The following is an 18,086-nucleotide window of genomic DNA, read 5'->3' as shown; positions in this document are numbered from 1 at the left end:
AAATATGTTCCATGTTTCACAAATATTTAAGGCTGATTAGCCATTGTGTGTAACAGTTTTCTCTGAGTTATTTAAGGTCAGGTAAAACAACAAAATCAGGTTGCATGGGAATATACAGGGCCGTATATGGATAATGAAGGTGGGTAAACTGTGAATTAGTAAAATCTCTGGCCCTGAGCTTCTGCAGTTCATGGTGTCTCAGAAACCGAAGCACTGCAAATCAATCAGATAGCCTTCTGACTCAAAGGGTGCTAAACTGAGTTAAGGTAATTAAGTCAGAGACATGTTTGCTTTCATAGCTGATTAAGGTGTTACAATATCCCTAGAATTAGAGGGTCATCAAAATACTACCAGTCTATAAAGCATGCTGCTTTATGCCTTCTCCGTTTAATTAGGTTGACCCCAATCATTTCAGCCAATGTTCAGAACCATGCCACAGACATGTGAGCTGCCCATCATAGACACTTTAGTCATCTGTAGGCTTTTCATAATCTCTACTTAGCCAAGCAAAAACACCCAAAATTAAAAGAGCAGCTTATGATGGAAGATGCTAGCATAATTGGCTAGCTATAATAGAAGAATATGTTTGGGCTTCCCTTACCTTTCACTAAAGATAAGAGAATCACTTTGTGTCTCAGATGTCCAGCTAATATCAAAGTTAATTATTAAAATTTAACATTAGTGGTTAAAGGGTGCAGGAGTGAGTGAAAGCAGATTGCTTAGTTTTAGCCATTAAAAACAGGATAATCAACACACAAATTCCATTTGAATGTCATATCAAAACAATTATGATGAATGGGTATTCCATGCCAAGTTAACTAATGTGACAGATTGATGAATGAGAGGTGAAGTGTTTGAGCTGCAATCAGCACTTGCATGCGTACCATCTGACAATAGTTGTAAAGAGTGTAAATGCCTCACTTTTGATCCATAACAGTAAAGTACAACTTCTCTCTGGCTGATTGCAAAGATTATTCCAGATGTGGAAATTCTGCCCCCTCATCCCCCATACTGAGCACACACACCCCAAAGTAGTCCATGGGACAGCATTTCCAGAAACAGTTCCCAAAGAAATAATGCATGCCACCTAATTTCCCAGTTACCGAAAAAATCTTCCTCCAGCAAAATATGATCACTCAAAAAAGTGTAAAAATCTGTTTTCAATGAATGCACAATTTCTTTTTGTTTTCCTTGCAGTAGATGAGGAGAATTATAGGAATAAATCATAACATGCAGTTATTAGTACAAATTTATTTTGTTCCCTTAACCAAAAAAACCTGACTCCTATATCAAAATGATTTATTTGCTTTCATTTAGCTTTATACAAATTAGAGATAAAAAGGCTTTTTATTAATTGTTTAATAGTTAATAGTGTGACCAGGAATAGGGTGCTTTTACTTTTGTTTGCGTGTACCTTAGAATTTGGGAACAGGATACGTTACGAACTAGCTCAAACATCCTCCAAGCAACTACACCTTTGAAGACAAACCTGGAAACAGTTAATCATACTGTTGTACTGCAGTGCCAAGCCAAGAGCACTTCGAAGTAGCTTGGCTTTTTTTTCCCCCGAAGATAGCCATATAATCTAGCAAGAGATTTTCTCAGACATGGAGGCACCTACTACTTTAAACAAAAGTATGATGTGAGATTTAGGCAGACACCACACTCATGCTACCTCTGGATGCAGCAGGAACAGGTCTATCAACAAGCATTACTGTAAGATATGGATGAACATATAGCCAGGTCAGTGTTAACTGTTATTCTATATGATATGGGGCAAAATAAAAACAGACTACACTTTTTACAGTTCTAATAAGATATTCCGTTTGTTTAAAAAAAAAACAAAAAAAAAAACAAACAGAAACAAACGTCTGCCATTAATGTGAAGTGCAACTCTTGCATACACCTAAATGCCGGTGTTAATTCCCACCTTTTGCACCTAATCTTTAGTCTGAAAATTGACAGTCACAAGCCAAGTCCATGAGTTTTTTCAGATATTTTTAAGACCTCCCAAAAGTAAACAACAAATCAATCTTCTTTATACTCCAAGAACAAGGTTCTTGCAAGTTCAATTTCTACATGAAGAAATTTTACATATTTTGATGATGTTTTCCTGATTACATTTTTAGCTTTCTGTACTTTTTTAAAGGCCGTTAACTACCATAGAATGGGGAAAGGTGAAATGTGATCTGCTTCAGGGATATTATTACACTGGCGGAAACAATGAAAGAACAGCAATAGATTTTGATTTCTTTGGTTATTGACAAGAAAATACCTATACATAAACAAATTTGTCCTTTTAAAGTCCTTATTTGCAGAAACATGCAAGAATCCCAAACAATATTTGCATTATATATCATTTAATCTTTGCTGTCAGTATTGTTCAAAAGTAAAACAAAAATTAAGTTTAGGGACTTCTAAGGAGAAAAAAGAGGTTTATGGAGAAAATTGTGGTTTGGCCCCAAAAGCTCAATTTCATGTCTGTGGCACCAGATCAGAGGTTTCATTTTAGGTTTGACACGCACTTCCAGAGGCATGCCATCCCAAGCAGTCAAGTTTTGTTTTAATAAATCAATTCGTCTGAGGTCGACCCAACCACAGTGCCAGAATGTGATGTCATGTCGAAATGTGAACCTTGTTCAAGGAAAACTCTCACCCTTAGCAAGAACAGACAACTAGCATGAACCAAAGAAACAGCAGTGGGGGGAAGCATACTTTCTGAATTGATCATGTCCTGTTTTCCTAAAATGTTCTTAGGATTTACATATGGCAATTAATGAGTCACAAAGGCTTGAGAAGAAGTGAAGATCTCAGCTTGAATAGGGCAGAAAACATCTAAAATATAACAGGTGTTACTACAAAGAGAAGTTTATTATTTAAAACATGGTGTTCTGATGCTAATACCATATAATCCTAATGGTGAAGGACAAAATTCACCAGTGACCAATACACCTGACAAACATCACAGGAACATCTATCAGATATGTACGGTAAGTCCAGCATGGACATACAAGTACAAAAGGGAATATTTTGAGAAATAAAGTTGCATTTGGGGAGCTTGTAACATGAAAAAGTACATCATATATCCAATACAAGGTTACAACCTTTATTTTATCCTAAGAGGCAGTGATGGAAAGGAAATCCTGGTAAGTTCATTTCTTCTGGAAAAATCCAAAGATGGTCGCCTGTTTGGTTGCTTTATTTGCAGCAGCAGGGGCCTTCTTCTGACCTTTCTCTTTTAACTTTTTTTCCTCCTCTCTCTTTCCAAGCGATTGCTTGAGTGAGACTGAATCCTCAGAGGGGTAACTGCTGGCCTTGAAGTCATCTTCACTCTCAGAGTAGGATTCGCTCTCATAGCCTTTCTCAGTCACTGGGTAAACATGAATGAAATACTAAGCTTGTTTGTTTTTTTGAAGACAGACAGACTGATAGTGTTGGATAATGTTCAAGTTGCAGTAGACTTTCCTGCAAAGTACAGCTTTTCCACTACAGTTTTCCTTCTCTACATCGTACTTCCAACTAGTGTCTAGTTCATAAACCAAAAACCTATGCAAAACAAAAAACTGGTAAAATAATTAAACAATTAATTGTATGTATGTCATATTTGGAGACTGCTTCAGTGAAAACACAGAGAAATTGGTATAAGGTACTACATCATATAAGGTAAGATCTCACTATATAAAGATTACACCAGTGCACATGAAGTCTGGGTAGGGAAGGAAAAAAAACCAAACAAAACAAACAAAACAAGACCACACCTCAGATAGCAGTCTCACTCTTAGATTGTGATTCCATGGACATGACTGCATGTTTTGCTGAAGTTAGACATCACCACACTGATCAGAACTGATCATACCCCTTTCTACTGATTCATGATTCAGGTGAGCTGTGATCTTGAAAGTGCATAAAATAAAATGATCCCTACCCATACAGCCTTCATCGTCAAGAAATGTCTTCGACTTCAAAACTCGTCTCCTCTTCCTCCTCTTACCCTCTAAAATCTGCAATATATGAGATATCCATGAACAATTCAGAACAGACATATTCCTTAAATTCTCTCTCAAGGCTATAAACAACTGTGGTTTGAGGATAAGCTGTCAAAACTAATAAACTGTGTAACGGTAAGAAGAAGAAGGAAAAAAAAACCCAAAAAACACTGTAATTACAAAAACACAAATGCACAGGGCTGCTGGGTTTAGCCTGAGCTATAAAGTTGGTTGTTTTAGGGCAGCATCCTTCACTTGTTTGAATTTGCTTTTGTTTACATATGAGCTCATTAAATTATTCACATCAGACCAGTCTCAGGGGTGAAAATGCACATGCGTATGTTATTGTACCATTTCTGAAGATAATATAAATAAGTATTGTTAATTGTATTGTCAACACAACTGGCAAAAGCAACAGAAGGGTGTTTTATTCCTGTGACGGTACCAGTTTCTTACTGATGCTAATAATCCTTACCATTCTATTATAAATATATATTCTGTTTACAAATGTGAATACTTCTCACTTCTTGATGTGAAACAGGCTCTTTCTTCACTTCATTTTCAAGGCTCTGAGTTTGCGGTTCAGGCACCGGTGGAGAATCTGGAATTACTAAGAGAGTGAATGAATGTTGTCAATTAGGATGTGTGCACAGAGAGAACAATAGTGAAATTTCAGTCAATTCCCTCTCTCCCTGCAGGGAGAAATTATTTCTTTGTTTTAATTTCAACACACATGTAATCCTAATGGCTCTTATTTGGACTGACTTGAGAAAAATAGGCAAACTGGAGAAAATTGTTGTTTGCCCACCCTCGTCATCGCTGCTGTCAGGCTGTGGCTGCTTTATTCTGCGTCTCTTCGTCTTCTGACTCTCCCCTTTCTCATCTTCGCTGTCTGACTGCTCAAGTCGCTTTGTTTTACTGTTTACGTGTGGTGGATACATTGAGTGATGATAAATGCAATGTCAGTCATACTATCGATCACAAGAAATTACAGAAATTAAAATGTAACACATGAAAACTCTTTTGAAAACAGTTCAGTGATATTGCTTAGAAGTTTTTTTTTAACTCATTAACTCTAACTTACAACACATTCACATGTTATTTACTGTACTGCCTCTTGAATTTACAGTTACAGTGTTTGGTAGATGCTCTTATTCAGAGCAACTTACATTTATTTTTTTGATAATTTATTTTTATTAAACAGCCCAATTCAGAGAACAAGATTGAAAATCTTACTTCCCAGTGTCTTTGGAGTCACCTTTCACTGCAGAAGACTTTTTCAGTAATTCCTCTTTTATGGATTGCTTGTGCTCAGGTGAAGAGTGAGACTGTGTTTTGCTCACAGCTGACAATGATGTCAGAGCTCCTTCCACTTCCTCTTTGATGTTTTTGTCTGGTTTGTCAGTGGCAGCATTTTCTGTATTAAAAAACGAAAATCAATATAAGTATGAGAACTTGATGACATACTGTTTAAATTTCATGCTAAAAAATACTCACTATCTGCTGGTTTTCCAAAAAACTTGCTCAAAGCATCAGCTTTGGAAGATGGCCTAGTTTTAGCACCTTCAGCCTAAATAAATATTTCATTACACACATTATAATGCATGTTCAAGATGTACAATACATGTTCATATACATTCAATACATTTTAACACAAATTGACACAATAAATTCTACACATTTTCTGAATGTCTGCCATTGAGTTATTTATCAGTTATGTCTGTGTTCATCTGTAGTTTCCCAAATTATTTTCCTTTTAGCGACTCTTCTCTTACCCCTTAGAACACTAACATCAACAAAGAATGTGCAAAAAGCATGGCTCAAAGCACAATTTTTTTGAATATATGGATTTCTATCCAGCTGTTCATGGTAGATAATTTACTAGGCCAACGGACTGATTACAGGAAGGATTATAGTTAATTCTAAAATGAGATACTACCTCATACTTTGTGTTTAAAAAGCATTCATCCATAAGCAATAAGGTCCACAGTATCAGTATTTCAGTTACCCATGGCAACGTATTTGCATTAAAAATAATCAATAATACACACTTACTGGGGATGCATCATCTTTCTGCTCTGTTTTCACCTCTTTGCTGTACTCTTCACTTTTAGGAGTGGCTTTGCTTGAAAACATTCCCATGATGCCCTTAGGCTGTTTGACGCTAATTTTGGAAGCAGCTGCCATGTGGTCATTCAGGCCTGGTTTACTGCCCTCTGTGTCAGGTGCAGCGGCCAAAACCTTTTCCTGAGCTCTCTGTAGCTGTCCAGAGGACACTGGTACAGCAGCAGCACAGCGGATGGCACTATACCTACAGGTATAAAGGATTCTGTTTTATACAGTTACTATAAGTGTACAACTACACTTCTGATTGCCATGCTTTGCAAGTACTGATTAACTTATGGCTTTACCTGGATCTTTTATGCTTATTTATGCAAAACATTCCGATTATGTAATTCACATGTTTTGGAAACAAGACGAGGTATATTTCTGCAAAAACAGCTGAGATAATCTAAGAGACCAATACTCTTGCACATGTACCATTATTGTTCTATATGTAAAAAAGGGAAGAAGAGGATCACTGGCAGATCATAAGTCAAGTGGTTTAAGGCAACTAAAATGATTTTATGTAGGCTGCCCCAAACTGTGGGCCCAAGTATTTAACTACTTCTGAAGAACAGTCTACACGGGTTGTTTAAGATGACTGCAGTCTTGTGGTCTTGATGAACCTAATAAAAGCATAATAAAAACAAACCATTCCTGAATATTTACCTGTTTTAACTGAATCATGCATATTCCAATAGTTAGTTTTACTCAGGACACATGACTGCGATTAGGTGTTGACATTCCATTGTGTTTCATTCAAATGTTTTTCATATTCTGCCTATAACAACACGTATGGTTTTCAGTTCACATACTTGTTGCAGTTTTTCAAATTCTCCTTAACAGCATCATAGTCTGTACTGTAGAGTGGACCGCTATCCTTCAGCTCAGATTTCTGGATACTGTACACATGTATGCTAACAGTCATATCCAGCTTGGATTTTATATCTGTAAAAGTTGGAAAAATGAAAAGAATGCAAAAGAATGTAACTTGGCAGGAAACCCATAAAATAAGATTCAAACATACTCAAGCAACAGTCTAAATGGAACATCAATCTTCACCAATGAAGATGATTAACTGCCATGAGTAAATTTATTTGTATCATGCTAATACCTACTAGTGTTTGAGAAATATTGTAGCAAACTTTGAAATGTAAGAAAACATACCCTCAAGCTTTTCTTCACGCACTACTGACACCTTATGACACTAAAAGGAATGACAAGATCTCTTCAGGTTATGAATGCAACAAATATTTTCATGCATTTTGTCAAAATATAGGTAATAATGACAAACATAACTTAGCCATAATAAACATTATTTATCACCGTCTTTAACCTTACCATGCTACCATTTTCCAAGCACTTCCCAGATACAAGGTAGGTGGCATGCAGAGTAGCTCCAGACTTCTCCTTGCGCCTTTGCTCCAAGTAATGATAAAGCATTCTGCAACAAATCAACAGCAACTTTTTTGACACATCAAGAACAATTACCTTACATTAGAACACTGCTGTCAACAAAGGAAACTTACTGTTTAGCTGTGTTGACATGGACCCCAAGAGTAAGGCTGAGCCATTTATAGGTGACCTGTTTAGACAAAATTAATGCAGTTGACAATGTGACAAAAGTATATGTCTGTTACTTCAGTGATGACAAAACTATATTTGACTATAAAAGTTCAGTATTCTATTATTTACCATGTTTACTCACTTTCAGTTTACATAATTGTCTATTTACGCAATTCACGTAAGCAATGTCCATGCCAGAGAAACCTTACTGAACATAACTATATATAAATTACGTAAAATAGGGAGGGGTGCACAGCACTAAATAGTTTTAAGTACAGTACAATCTATATCCTTCAGCCGTTTTTATTTGCATTTTAAGGTATGCCGGTGGATACTGATTTCTACATTTGAATATCTCTCAAATAGTCAAAAATAGTCCATTATTCTATGAGAATGTTTCTTGTTGATGACAATTTTTAACGCAATGTCTTCCACAAAACTTTGTTCATTCAGGCTGCTCTTGTAACAAAAGTTGACAACATCGATCTAGCTAACTAATAAACGCAGGTAGGCTACTTTTAATGTGAATATTGGAAGCTAACGAGTCGGAGGAATGCAGAGGCCATATCGTCAACTACAACTGCAGTTAGTTTAAGCGTCTTCACACCGATTTTCACAAGTAAAAATCATAGGTAGCTACGTTAGGTGGCTAAATGGCGGAATTATTGCAAAGTTATAGGAAAACAGTGTGATGAGCATGTGATGAGAATACAAGTTAACACACTTGCTAGGGCGATCTATTCTCTATCAATCTGAATGACATGGACCAACATAATCAATGTTGGCCGGCCTGCCGTCCAGCTAGCTGCTAAATTAGCTCTAGCTAACTAGCTCGCTACACTAGCTGATTAGAGAAATGAGATACCTAGTGTTAGCTAGCTAAAGTAGGAAGTGTGTGTCTTTGCTAGCTAGTTTTTCGAGTTTGCTGCTAATAAATCAAACGTGTTATCAAATAAAAAGCATGTATTCGCTTAATTCTGTAGGTCGAACACTTACAATTTTATTTTGATCGTTAACATATTCGTCAATGTTGTCTAAATAGAGATCATCCATTGTATCGCGACACTGGTTACTGTTTTAACAGGCAACCGAGCTATCCATATGAAACGCGGGAACTTTATTTACTTCCTGTCACGAGTGTATACATGTAGTGAAGAGTTCGGTACGCCAAACGTTAAGATATGTTCTGCAATGTTGCAAGGTGACTACGTGCAATGAAAGCAGAGGTTTCGCAAAAATAACGCAAATATCTATCATTATATTAATTTCCAGTAGGAACTAGGTACCGTTGCGCCAAATGAATCTAGAATTTTTTAAAGTTAAAATAATTTTGTGGACCGTAGTTTAATTGAAAGTAATGAAGTAGTCTGTGTTGTTCAACATGGGCTAAATAGAGTAGGTTAATGGATTTAGGGTCAGGTTATAGTATTCTGACTAGATGTTCATTAGCAAGCTACATTTGATGATGTAACATGCCTTTCCCAAAAGAATAATTTACAAAATGTGTGTGTGTGTGTGTGTGTGTGTGTGTGTGTGTGTGTGTGTGTGTGTGCGCGCGTGTGTGTACCAAAATTATCTGAATCATATCTAAAATTTCATCTTGATTTAAATAATACTTTTAGAACAATTTCCATTCTAAGTAATTTAACCAAATCTGACATGTATTAAGAATTACAGAGGTAGTATGACGTACAATAGTACAATACTATGAGGCTAGTACAAATGTCATAACTGGACATTCGTTTTGCAAAATCTGATCATTTGTAAATTCAGCTTTATCCCATATGCCAATTAAGCAATATCACTATATAATTTGGGGGTACCACCCCTTTGCCACCCCATGTCTAAAATCCTGAACAACAGGGAACAGTGTTGCACAATAAGGTAGACCTCTTTCTATAAAATGCCAGTCTTTTTGTCTATGTGAATGTGGTGTTCCTTTGGTACATTCATATACTTCATATCTGAAATGCAAGGTTTCAGTCACTTTCCACATTAAAACAATTGTTTTCATGGTCTCATGGAAAATGTAAAATGAAATGAAAATGGTTACAAGGGATATGGAAGGACTGTGTAAATAATTGTACATTTAAGACAAAATGTTATTGAGGTTGTTTAAAGTTTATTTCTCTGTAAGCGCACAAACACATCCCAACACAAAAACAGATTTTAGATTTCAGATGGGGCACAACTTTTATGAATAGGTTGCAACAAGTTAAGATAATTAATAACTATAATGAAGTTTATGATTCGTATGTAAGAGCACAGTAATGTAGTACAGCTCATATCTAAGGAAACACTATTCTGGGCTTAAAATTGCAAGATTGACAGAGTTGCGGTCCATTAAACAGCTCAAACACGTGGAGGTTATTGAATTCATACCATATTCTTCACTTTGGTAGTTAACTACTGAATTTTTAAATAATATTTGAATTTTCAGCAGTCAAAGGAAATATGACACACAGCATCTGGAAAAAAGCACATGTACATTATTTTTATTTGCAATGTTGTGCATTGTTTGATTTTCAAAGGTTTGATTTTGAGTGTGTGCAGTTACAGAATGCACTCAAAATCAAACATGAAATACTGACGGTGTAAATAGATTTTAACTCACAAAAATTCCTTCCCACAACCTAACGGTCCAAAGTATAGCTCTGAAGGCAGGCATGCTCCTTGTCTACAAACTCCCTTGAGGGCAGCACAGCTCCAAGGGAATGATGCAGCCTCATTCCCTTTACCATGAAGAAAATGCCATATACACAAAATGCAGGCTCATTATTCCTCATTATATTACATTAGCTTACTCTCTATTCACAGTGACCAATACAAACGTTTTACAAATAACAGATAATAAAAGATAACAAATTGAAAAACACACTTACTGTGCAGGGCTAAGACAACCAGTAGGACCAGGACCAGTACACAGTGAGGTTTCATGTTTGGGCTTCGTATTGCAAGATGCCAGTGTTCTGGTCATTTTTATTTTCTACTTATTACTGAGGGAGGTGTAAATCGAATGAAGTTACTACAATTTGGACAATAACTTCAAAATTGTATTATGTAGGTGCATAAATGGCAGTACTGTTTCTTATCACACTGGGTGAAATTAGAAATTGCTTACTGAAAGAGGAATTCATTGCAGACGCTATCATGTGATGTGTGCTGCAGCAAATTATCGTGGTGAAAAGCACATGGTAATCCTGATGGTTTCAATTACCCTACAAGCATTTTCATGATTATCAAAGTTTTGTTATCTGCATCTCAATAGTGGTAACAGTAGAACTATGTATTATTTACATCTATATGGTATAGATTTTATTTTATTGTTGTTTTTGTGCATATGACAAAAAACAAGTCTGTTCTTTCAGATAGTCAGATGACATGAAATTTTACATTTTATGTAGTCATTTAGTGGATGTCTTTGCTCAGTGTGCATCCCAAACCTTATACAACATATTACATTCTATATTATATCTGATTGTAGCATGATTGTAGCATGATGATGGGAAACACTGTATTGTAGTGATCACCTTTAAAGTAGAACAGACTGCAAAATTAATATAGCTCACAAAGAAAAGTGTCCAAAATACAACTTTGTAAACTAATAAACTAATTAAATAACGACAAAAAATGAATAGCACAAAAACCTTTTTTTTTGTCAGACTGTTTCTCATACAGACAATATTCTTATTTATTACTGATTAATTATTAATTATTGCATTAGCTATTTGAGAAAAAAGAAAGTGGACTAAATCATTCCAATTTCAGTATTTAAATTTTCATTAAAATTGAATATACTCCTCTTTCTTAAATTATAAACATGGGCTCTTGCACATGACATGTATTATAATACAGTGAACAAAAGTACAGCTATGGAAGTTTATTTGCCACTTCATACACTAGGTTTTCTGACATATATATCCTGATAGGTCCTGATAGGTGTCAGGTAACTAAGTAAATATTAAAGTGTATTTATGAAGTTTGCCTTTGTGATGTGTTTCCACTTGTCTTCTATGTATTTGTGCACTATTACAACATTCAGTACATTGTATTTACAAATATGACATTACAATTAACTATACATGCAGATAGGCATTTGTGCAATAATAATCATTATTAAATATTTATTAGAATTACACACAATGCAAAATACAACTATAAACAAGTGTAAACATTCAATATAAGATTCCATATAAGATTCCACATTACTAGTCTTCAGTGTTTAGAGCTAAATTAAAAATAAAACAATGTAATCTTTTAATATGAATAGAAAAGGACCACACTGACAAATTGGAGTTTAATTTCATGAAAGTGCAACTTCATTAATGATATGATCATTTTAGGCTTTTCTGTTTAGGGAAACTAAAAGAGTTATAAGTAACATTAAAAAGTAATCTTTGGACAAAAAGTATTATTTGTGTCCTGATTGGACTTAATTTTATTCCATATATTATGGGATTAACAACAGGGGGAAAAATTAAAAACACAGCTGAGTTAAAGTTTTGTAACATTTGGGGAATATCTAATTTAAATTGTGTGTGTGTAGCATCCAACAGTGATAATGCCATGAAATTTGAGAATGATATCAAATGTGGTACACATGTGCTCATGAACTTATTTTGTTTCAGTTTAGATCGCTTACAGGCTATTATTATCTTTGCATAGGACAAAAACACAAATGACACCAGAATGTTCAGTAAACAAAAAAAAATCCATTTGATTATTATTTCAGAAATGTGTGCATTGCAAGCAAGTGTTTCTAGGTGAAAGCTTCCACAGTACAGTTTATTTACATACTGTCCACATATGGGATTCCTAGCTTCCATTAAAATGATCACTAAAGTGGTGCAGCATGGAAACATCCAAATGAACATTATTAATTTTAATACTGTCACATGGGTCATAACAGTGTGATAATATAGGGGTCTGCATATTGCTAGATACCTATCAAGTGACATTATGCTCAAATTTGTAAATTCTCCTATTCCATAGATGAAAATGGCGTAACTTTGAACAATGCATTCTTGAATTGAGACTAGACTGATTTGCATGGTTAAATCATATAAAACCTTTGGATAAAATGCTACAGTTCCACACAAACCATTAACACACAAATTACACAAAAAAATGTACATGGGTTTATGTAGGGGTTTCTCTATTACAATAATTAGAATCAACATAAAATTGAGAATAACTGTTGTTAAAAAACCAGTAAGGGTAAAAGCAAATATAGTTAACCTGCTCATCCTATCAGACTCATTAAGTGCTGTAAATAAAAGAGTCACTGTAGAGATGTTGTCCATTTTACCTTAAAAATGAGAAGGAAAGAAGAGAAAAGAAGCAGTTAAATAAGCATTTCTTTCATTTTAGAAATACAAACATTATTTTATATATTCTAAAACATATCAACTGTTTAACTAATGGAAGACATATGGTAGCCTACTATATTGTAGTTTAAAGTGTCTGTCAGCATCTGAGAGAGAATGAAAGCTCTGTTCTAGCTTTTTGTGCTCTGGTAGAGACTTCCCAAATAAAGTCTTTCTCTTTGAAGACTAATTTATAGGAGAGAATCTACATAGCTTCCTGTGGGGGCTACTAAACATGTTATTTCATCACCCGTAAAGAAAACATTTTGGAATATTGTCTGCAAAAGGGCATTGTGGGATTATTATTGTTGTTGTTGTTGTTGTTGTTGTTATGAAACCTATTTCTACCATATTTTCTCAATGTGTTATTTAACTTTTCCCCTAATCAGTAAACTGCCATCATTTGTCAGTAAATAGCCACTGGAAGCTTAATTTTTTAAATATAATTTTAAAAAATAATATATTCATAATTCAGACTACTGGATGTCTACGTAAACAAAAGCAAAATTAACCCAGTATCCAAATAAAAAATGATGCATGACCATTAGTAATATAAGCATTTTTGTTGAAGGCAGGGTACACAAAATAAAGGAAGCGTACAAAAAATACTAAATGTATAAATGCCAATATGTATGACACATATGTTTTCTTTCTTTAAATAATCTGACCTTACTGAAAAGTTAGATTTATTAAATACTACCAATGTAAAACTAAGTTGGTAAACAAAAGTATACTTATAGCCATAATTCTGATAGGAGATTAACCGCACTGGCTACAGCCTAGAGCTTTGTAAGTGCAAGGAGAATAGTTTGTTTACTATTACATTTTGTTTTTTCATAAAGATAAGATAGCAAAATAAATCAAATGACAAATGGGAAATTTGAGCGGGGCCAGCAAACAAAAATCACAGAAGGAGAAACAACCTTGGAGTAATGAGATAATTTATTGTAGTGTCAGCAGAGAAATGGATGACATTTCTCTTAGTGACCTCTTTACTGAACTACACAAAGAGATAGCCAAAACAGGAATGATACAGCGCCCCCTCCCAACCGTCTCCTTGTGTGTGTGTGCGTGTGTGTGTGCGTGTGTGTGTGTGTTCGTCTGTATGGCCATGCCCTCCTTGTGTTTCACACCTGCTCCTCATTGTGTGTCGTTAGTATGCATGTATAAAAGTCTGTTGTTTGTGTGACTTTGATAGCCTGCAAGCTAAAGCTTCCATTATATGCATTAATAAACGTATGTTTCTATTTTATGCGACTCGTCCCCGCATCCTGCTTTGCCTCCACGCGTTACAGGAACTAAATAAAATGTGGGAAATGGAGTGAGGTAACTAAAAGTTAAACAGGGTAAACGTTAAACACGGTAAGCTGGTTATCTAGCAGGAGGGACTCGCCCACTGCTGCCCAGAACCACACCAAGCACTTGCCATGGTTCCAATCACCCGTCTATTAACCCCACACATCTATTCCTTGTTTCCTCTCTTATTTTTTAAGACCACAGGTTCCTGAAGTCAGCACTGCACGTTAGCAGAGCTTAGAGCAATACATTGCTCTACACTAACTGAAGCCTTTTGTTTTCCTTTGTCACTGCGTTGCACCTTGTCGTACTTTATTATGGAGAATAAAGACTCCTTCATTTCACCCTCGCCTCTTGCTCCCTCTGTGTCACCACCGTCGCACAGAGAAATTAACTAAAAGAGAATAAATGAAACTGTAAACTATACTAAAACTAAAGCATTTAACACATTGTGGATGTAAATGTAACACAATTTACAATTGTGGGGAGGAGGATGGCATCATGAAAGTCCCAATACCCTAACCTTGCTCTTTCTGGCAGCCCCCCCACAGCTGCCACCGCCCATCCACATCTCTGGTTGGCTCCAGTCTTGTGGGGTGCCAGCTCCTCAGCAGCAGGCAACCACAGTCCCTTCTTGTGATGCCAGTACAGGGCGATGGCAGTAGCACCACTCCTCTCAACCACTTTTTCTACCCCCTGCACATCCCTCATTCTCCATGCTATGTGGCATCATCAATGCTGGTAATGGTGCTGCTTGTGTGTGCTGCCCCCTGCCTCAGGAGAACCACCAACCAACCCTGGCACTGCATTTTCAGCTCCTCAACCAACAGCTTCACTCACAAAAGTGGGGCTTTTGCTGCCAGGGAACCCAGACTCTCTGCCTCTGCTCTACCACTTGTTGCTACTGACAGTTTCTCATCTCCCCTGATTCCTCCCAAGGTCAAGCACAGCACTGGCCATAGTGAGAAAATCCAAGCCATGTATACATACATCCTGTATAGGCATGAGCCAGAACTTGTTCATTTGACTCAGACCCTCTGCCATGTGTGGTTTATGCTTCTTCCATGTCATGTTGATGCTGTTGCCAGTGACAGACATGAGTTTCACTGTCATCACTCCACAGCCATCTGTTGTGCCATTCGTGGTGTAAGGGAGTGTGCCTAGATGTAGTAGTGAAACCGAGGAGCCTGTGTCAAAGAGGGCATTGTGCTGTTTTCTGCCTATGTTGCTCTTAACCCACAGTCCACAGTGACAGCCAATTTTCCTAACTGTGGAATTGATGCTTCCTGCTATTTGTTGCTCACACCTCACTGAGCAGCTTCTATTTTAAGCCACTTCATAGCCTTCCAATCTGGTTTAGGATCATGCACAGCACTGAGATGACTTGATTATTTTTTGATATTCTCTTTATTGACTCTGGCACTCTGAGTATTCTTCTTCTTCTTCTTCTTCTTCTTCTTCTTCTTCTTCTTCTTCTTCTTCTCTTGACTTTGATACAGCATTTGACACAGTTAACCATAACAAACTCATCACTCATCACTAATACTGTCCTAGCATGGTTAATTTTCTATATATCAAACAGATCTCAGTTCATTGCCCTTGGTAAATATAAATCTGTCATTGATACAGTTGTGCAAGTACCCCAGGGATCAGTCCTTGGCCCTTTCCTGTTCACTATCTACATGATACCTCTTGATCAGGTCATTCACAGTCATGACTTCCCCTTTCATTGTTATGCTGATGATACACAGATACACAGCTCTTTTACCATGCATTCAAGATCTCAAAGAGTGATGAATATACATTTCTTGAAGTTAAACCCTCACAAATCTGAAGTTTTACTAATAGGTTCCAAATCCATAATTTTAAACCTTTCTGATTTTATACTTGATCTAGATGTTGCCATTATTAAACCTTCATCAGTAGCTTGGTGCACTCTTCACTTTTTTTTTAACCTCACATTAGATCATTGTTGAAAATCTTTTTCCACCTCCATAATATTGCCCGTCTTTAGCCCATGTTCTTCATTCAAGATGTAGAGATTCTGGTTCATGCTTTCTTATTATCCCAATTAGATTATTGTGATTGTTTTCACTGGTAGCTCTAACAAAACCATCCAACCAACAGTCTACTTCAAAACATGTCAAATTCAGATGCTAGAATGATGCTAGAATTTATTTATATAACACTTTTTACAGCAGATGTTGTCACAAAGCAGCTTTACAAATGTCCAAGTCTAATCCCACAATTACCAAGACTCAAATAGGGGCCCATCCTCCTCCTGACAACAGTCACCACAATAATAACAATATTAACAGAAAAATGAATAAAAAATGAAAAAATAAGCAATTAATGTCTAGTCCAACTTTCTAGGGGTACTAGTCTTGTCCTGATGGTGTGCATGTGTCTGAAACCCATCCTGCAAAACATCCAATAAGAGCAACGGAGAGTAGTTGGCTGGGATGGAGGTGTGGTGGGCTAGAGCAGGGGGACATCAGGGGGTGGTAGGAGTAGCTGTGGTAGCTGAGATGGGTTAAGGCTCAGTAACATCAAGACAAAAGGGGTAGGTGTCCCTCATCAGAAAGAGAGACAAGATTATTAGGCATGTCTTGGTACTAGTAAAGAGCCTGTACCTTTTGATCTAAGCAGATGTGGTGGATCTAAAGAGTTCTCTAAGGTACTGTGGGGCAAGACCATTCAGGTTATTAGAAGTATTTTAGAATTAATAGGACATTTTGCTGGGAGCCAATGAAAAGTATCTATGATAGGAGTGATGTGATTAAGTTTTCTAGTTCTAGTAAGAACTCTGGCTGCTGCATTTTGTACTAGCTGGAGCTTGTTTAGGCACTTAGTGGTACAGCCACTATAATAGTAAACCATTATAGTAATCCAATCTTGAAGCAATAAATGCATCCATCATGTTCCTAATCCTTGAACTGTTCCTAAGGTGGAGAAAGGCAATCCTAGAAATATTTACATAAATGAGAGACTGGGATCCATAATAACTCCAAGATCTTTGGAGAAGATGTGATTGGGAGACCATTGAGGTTCATTGAATAATTAGTGAGTGAGTGAGGACCTAGCTGTCTCTGGTCCTAACAGAAGCATATCTGTTTTGTCAGGATTATGTGAGAGCAAGTTCCTCAACATCCAGTGCCTGAAGTCCTTTATAATACTAAGATGATATGTCCTCTGGTTTGGTTGAGACAGCTTGAGTATCATCAGCGTAGCAGTGGAAACCAGCACAATTTTAAAGAAAAGGCCCTAGAACAGATCCTTGTGGGATAGCATAGCTAACCTTGTTGTATGCTCAGAAGTCTCCATTTATGTTAATCTACTAGCAACTGGCTAGATAAGATTTAAACCAGGAAAGGGCTATTCCCCTAATCCCAACAACATTTTTGAATCTATCTAGTAAAATGTTGTGATCTATAGTGTCTAATGCTGCACAAAGATCAAGAAATATAAGCAGAGAGATATAGCCCTGGTCAGAAGCCAAGGACAGGTTGGTCTGGATGGTCTAAGGTCTGGATGCAAACTTTTGGCACTAGACTCTTCTCCTTAATGAGCGTTTAAAACTGCATTTGGACTTTTTTTCCCCCACAGTCAAAATCACATACCTTCTATATAAACATCATTGAACAATTAAAAATACTGGATAAAATGCATTCTATGAAACATTTCTTGTAACACTAAGAGTGGCACATGAAAGACACCAAGGAACTGCTTACATGGGAGGTCCAAAGGGTGATGTAAAGTGGACCAGATT

The 18,086-nt window shown here is 36.4% G+C and overlaps 2 protein-coding genes across 2 annotated transcripts; both read right to left on the bottom strand.

The window, feature by feature from the left end:
* Nucleotides 1-2,343: 2,343 nt before the first annotated feature.
* Nucleotides 2,344-8,761, bottom strand: pold3 (polymerase (DNA-directed), delta 3, accessory subunit). Its single transcript, XM_027004516.3, has 12 exons — nucleotides 8,652-8,761; nucleotides 7,619-7,674; nucleotides 7,431-7,533; nucleotides 7,257-7,296; nucleotides 6,905-7,037; nucleotides 6,042-6,297; nucleotides 5,484-5,556; nucleotides 5,223-5,403; nucleotides 4,795-4,904; nucleotides 4,511-4,596; nucleotides 3,926-4,001; nucleotides 2,344-3,370 (listed from the first exon to the last, which is right to left on the bottom strand). The coding sequence occupies exons 1-12, from the start codon at nucleotides 8,706-8,708 to the stop codon at nucleotides 3,153-3,155; spliced, it is 1,389 nt and encodes a 462-aa protein (XP_026860317.2). The 5' UTR covers nucleotides 8,709-8,761; the 3' UTR covers nucleotides 2,344-3,152.
* Nucleotides 8,762-11,242: 2,481 nt separating this feature from the next.
* On the bottom strand, nucleotides 11,243-13,157 carry LOC113574984 (olfactory receptor 4B13-like). Its single transcript, XM_027006243.2, has 2 exons — nucleotides 13,099-13,157; nucleotides 11,243-12,963 (listed from the first exon to the last, which is right to left on the bottom strand). The coding sequence occupies exon 2, from the start codon at nucleotides 12,956-12,958 to the stop codon at nucleotides 11,990-11,992; it is 969 nt and encodes a 322-aa protein (XP_026862044.1). The 5' UTR covers nucleotides 12,959-12,963; nucleotides 13,099-13,157; the 3' UTR covers nucleotides 11,243-11,989.
* Between the last annotated feature and the right edge of the window lie 4,929 nt (nucleotides 13,158-18,086).

This window comes from Electrophorus electricus, chromosome 8, assembly GCF_041902795.1.
Source record: "Electrophorus electricus isolate QZ-2024a chromosome 8, ASM4190279v1, whole genome shotgun sequence".
Taxonomy (NCBI): domain Eukaryota; kingdom Metazoa; phylum Chordata; class Actinopteri; order Gymnotiformes; family Gymnotidae; genus Electrophorus; species Electrophorus electricus.
Note: the sequence above shows the minus strand (reverse complement) of the source record. Positions and strands in the feature narration are given on the sequence as shown.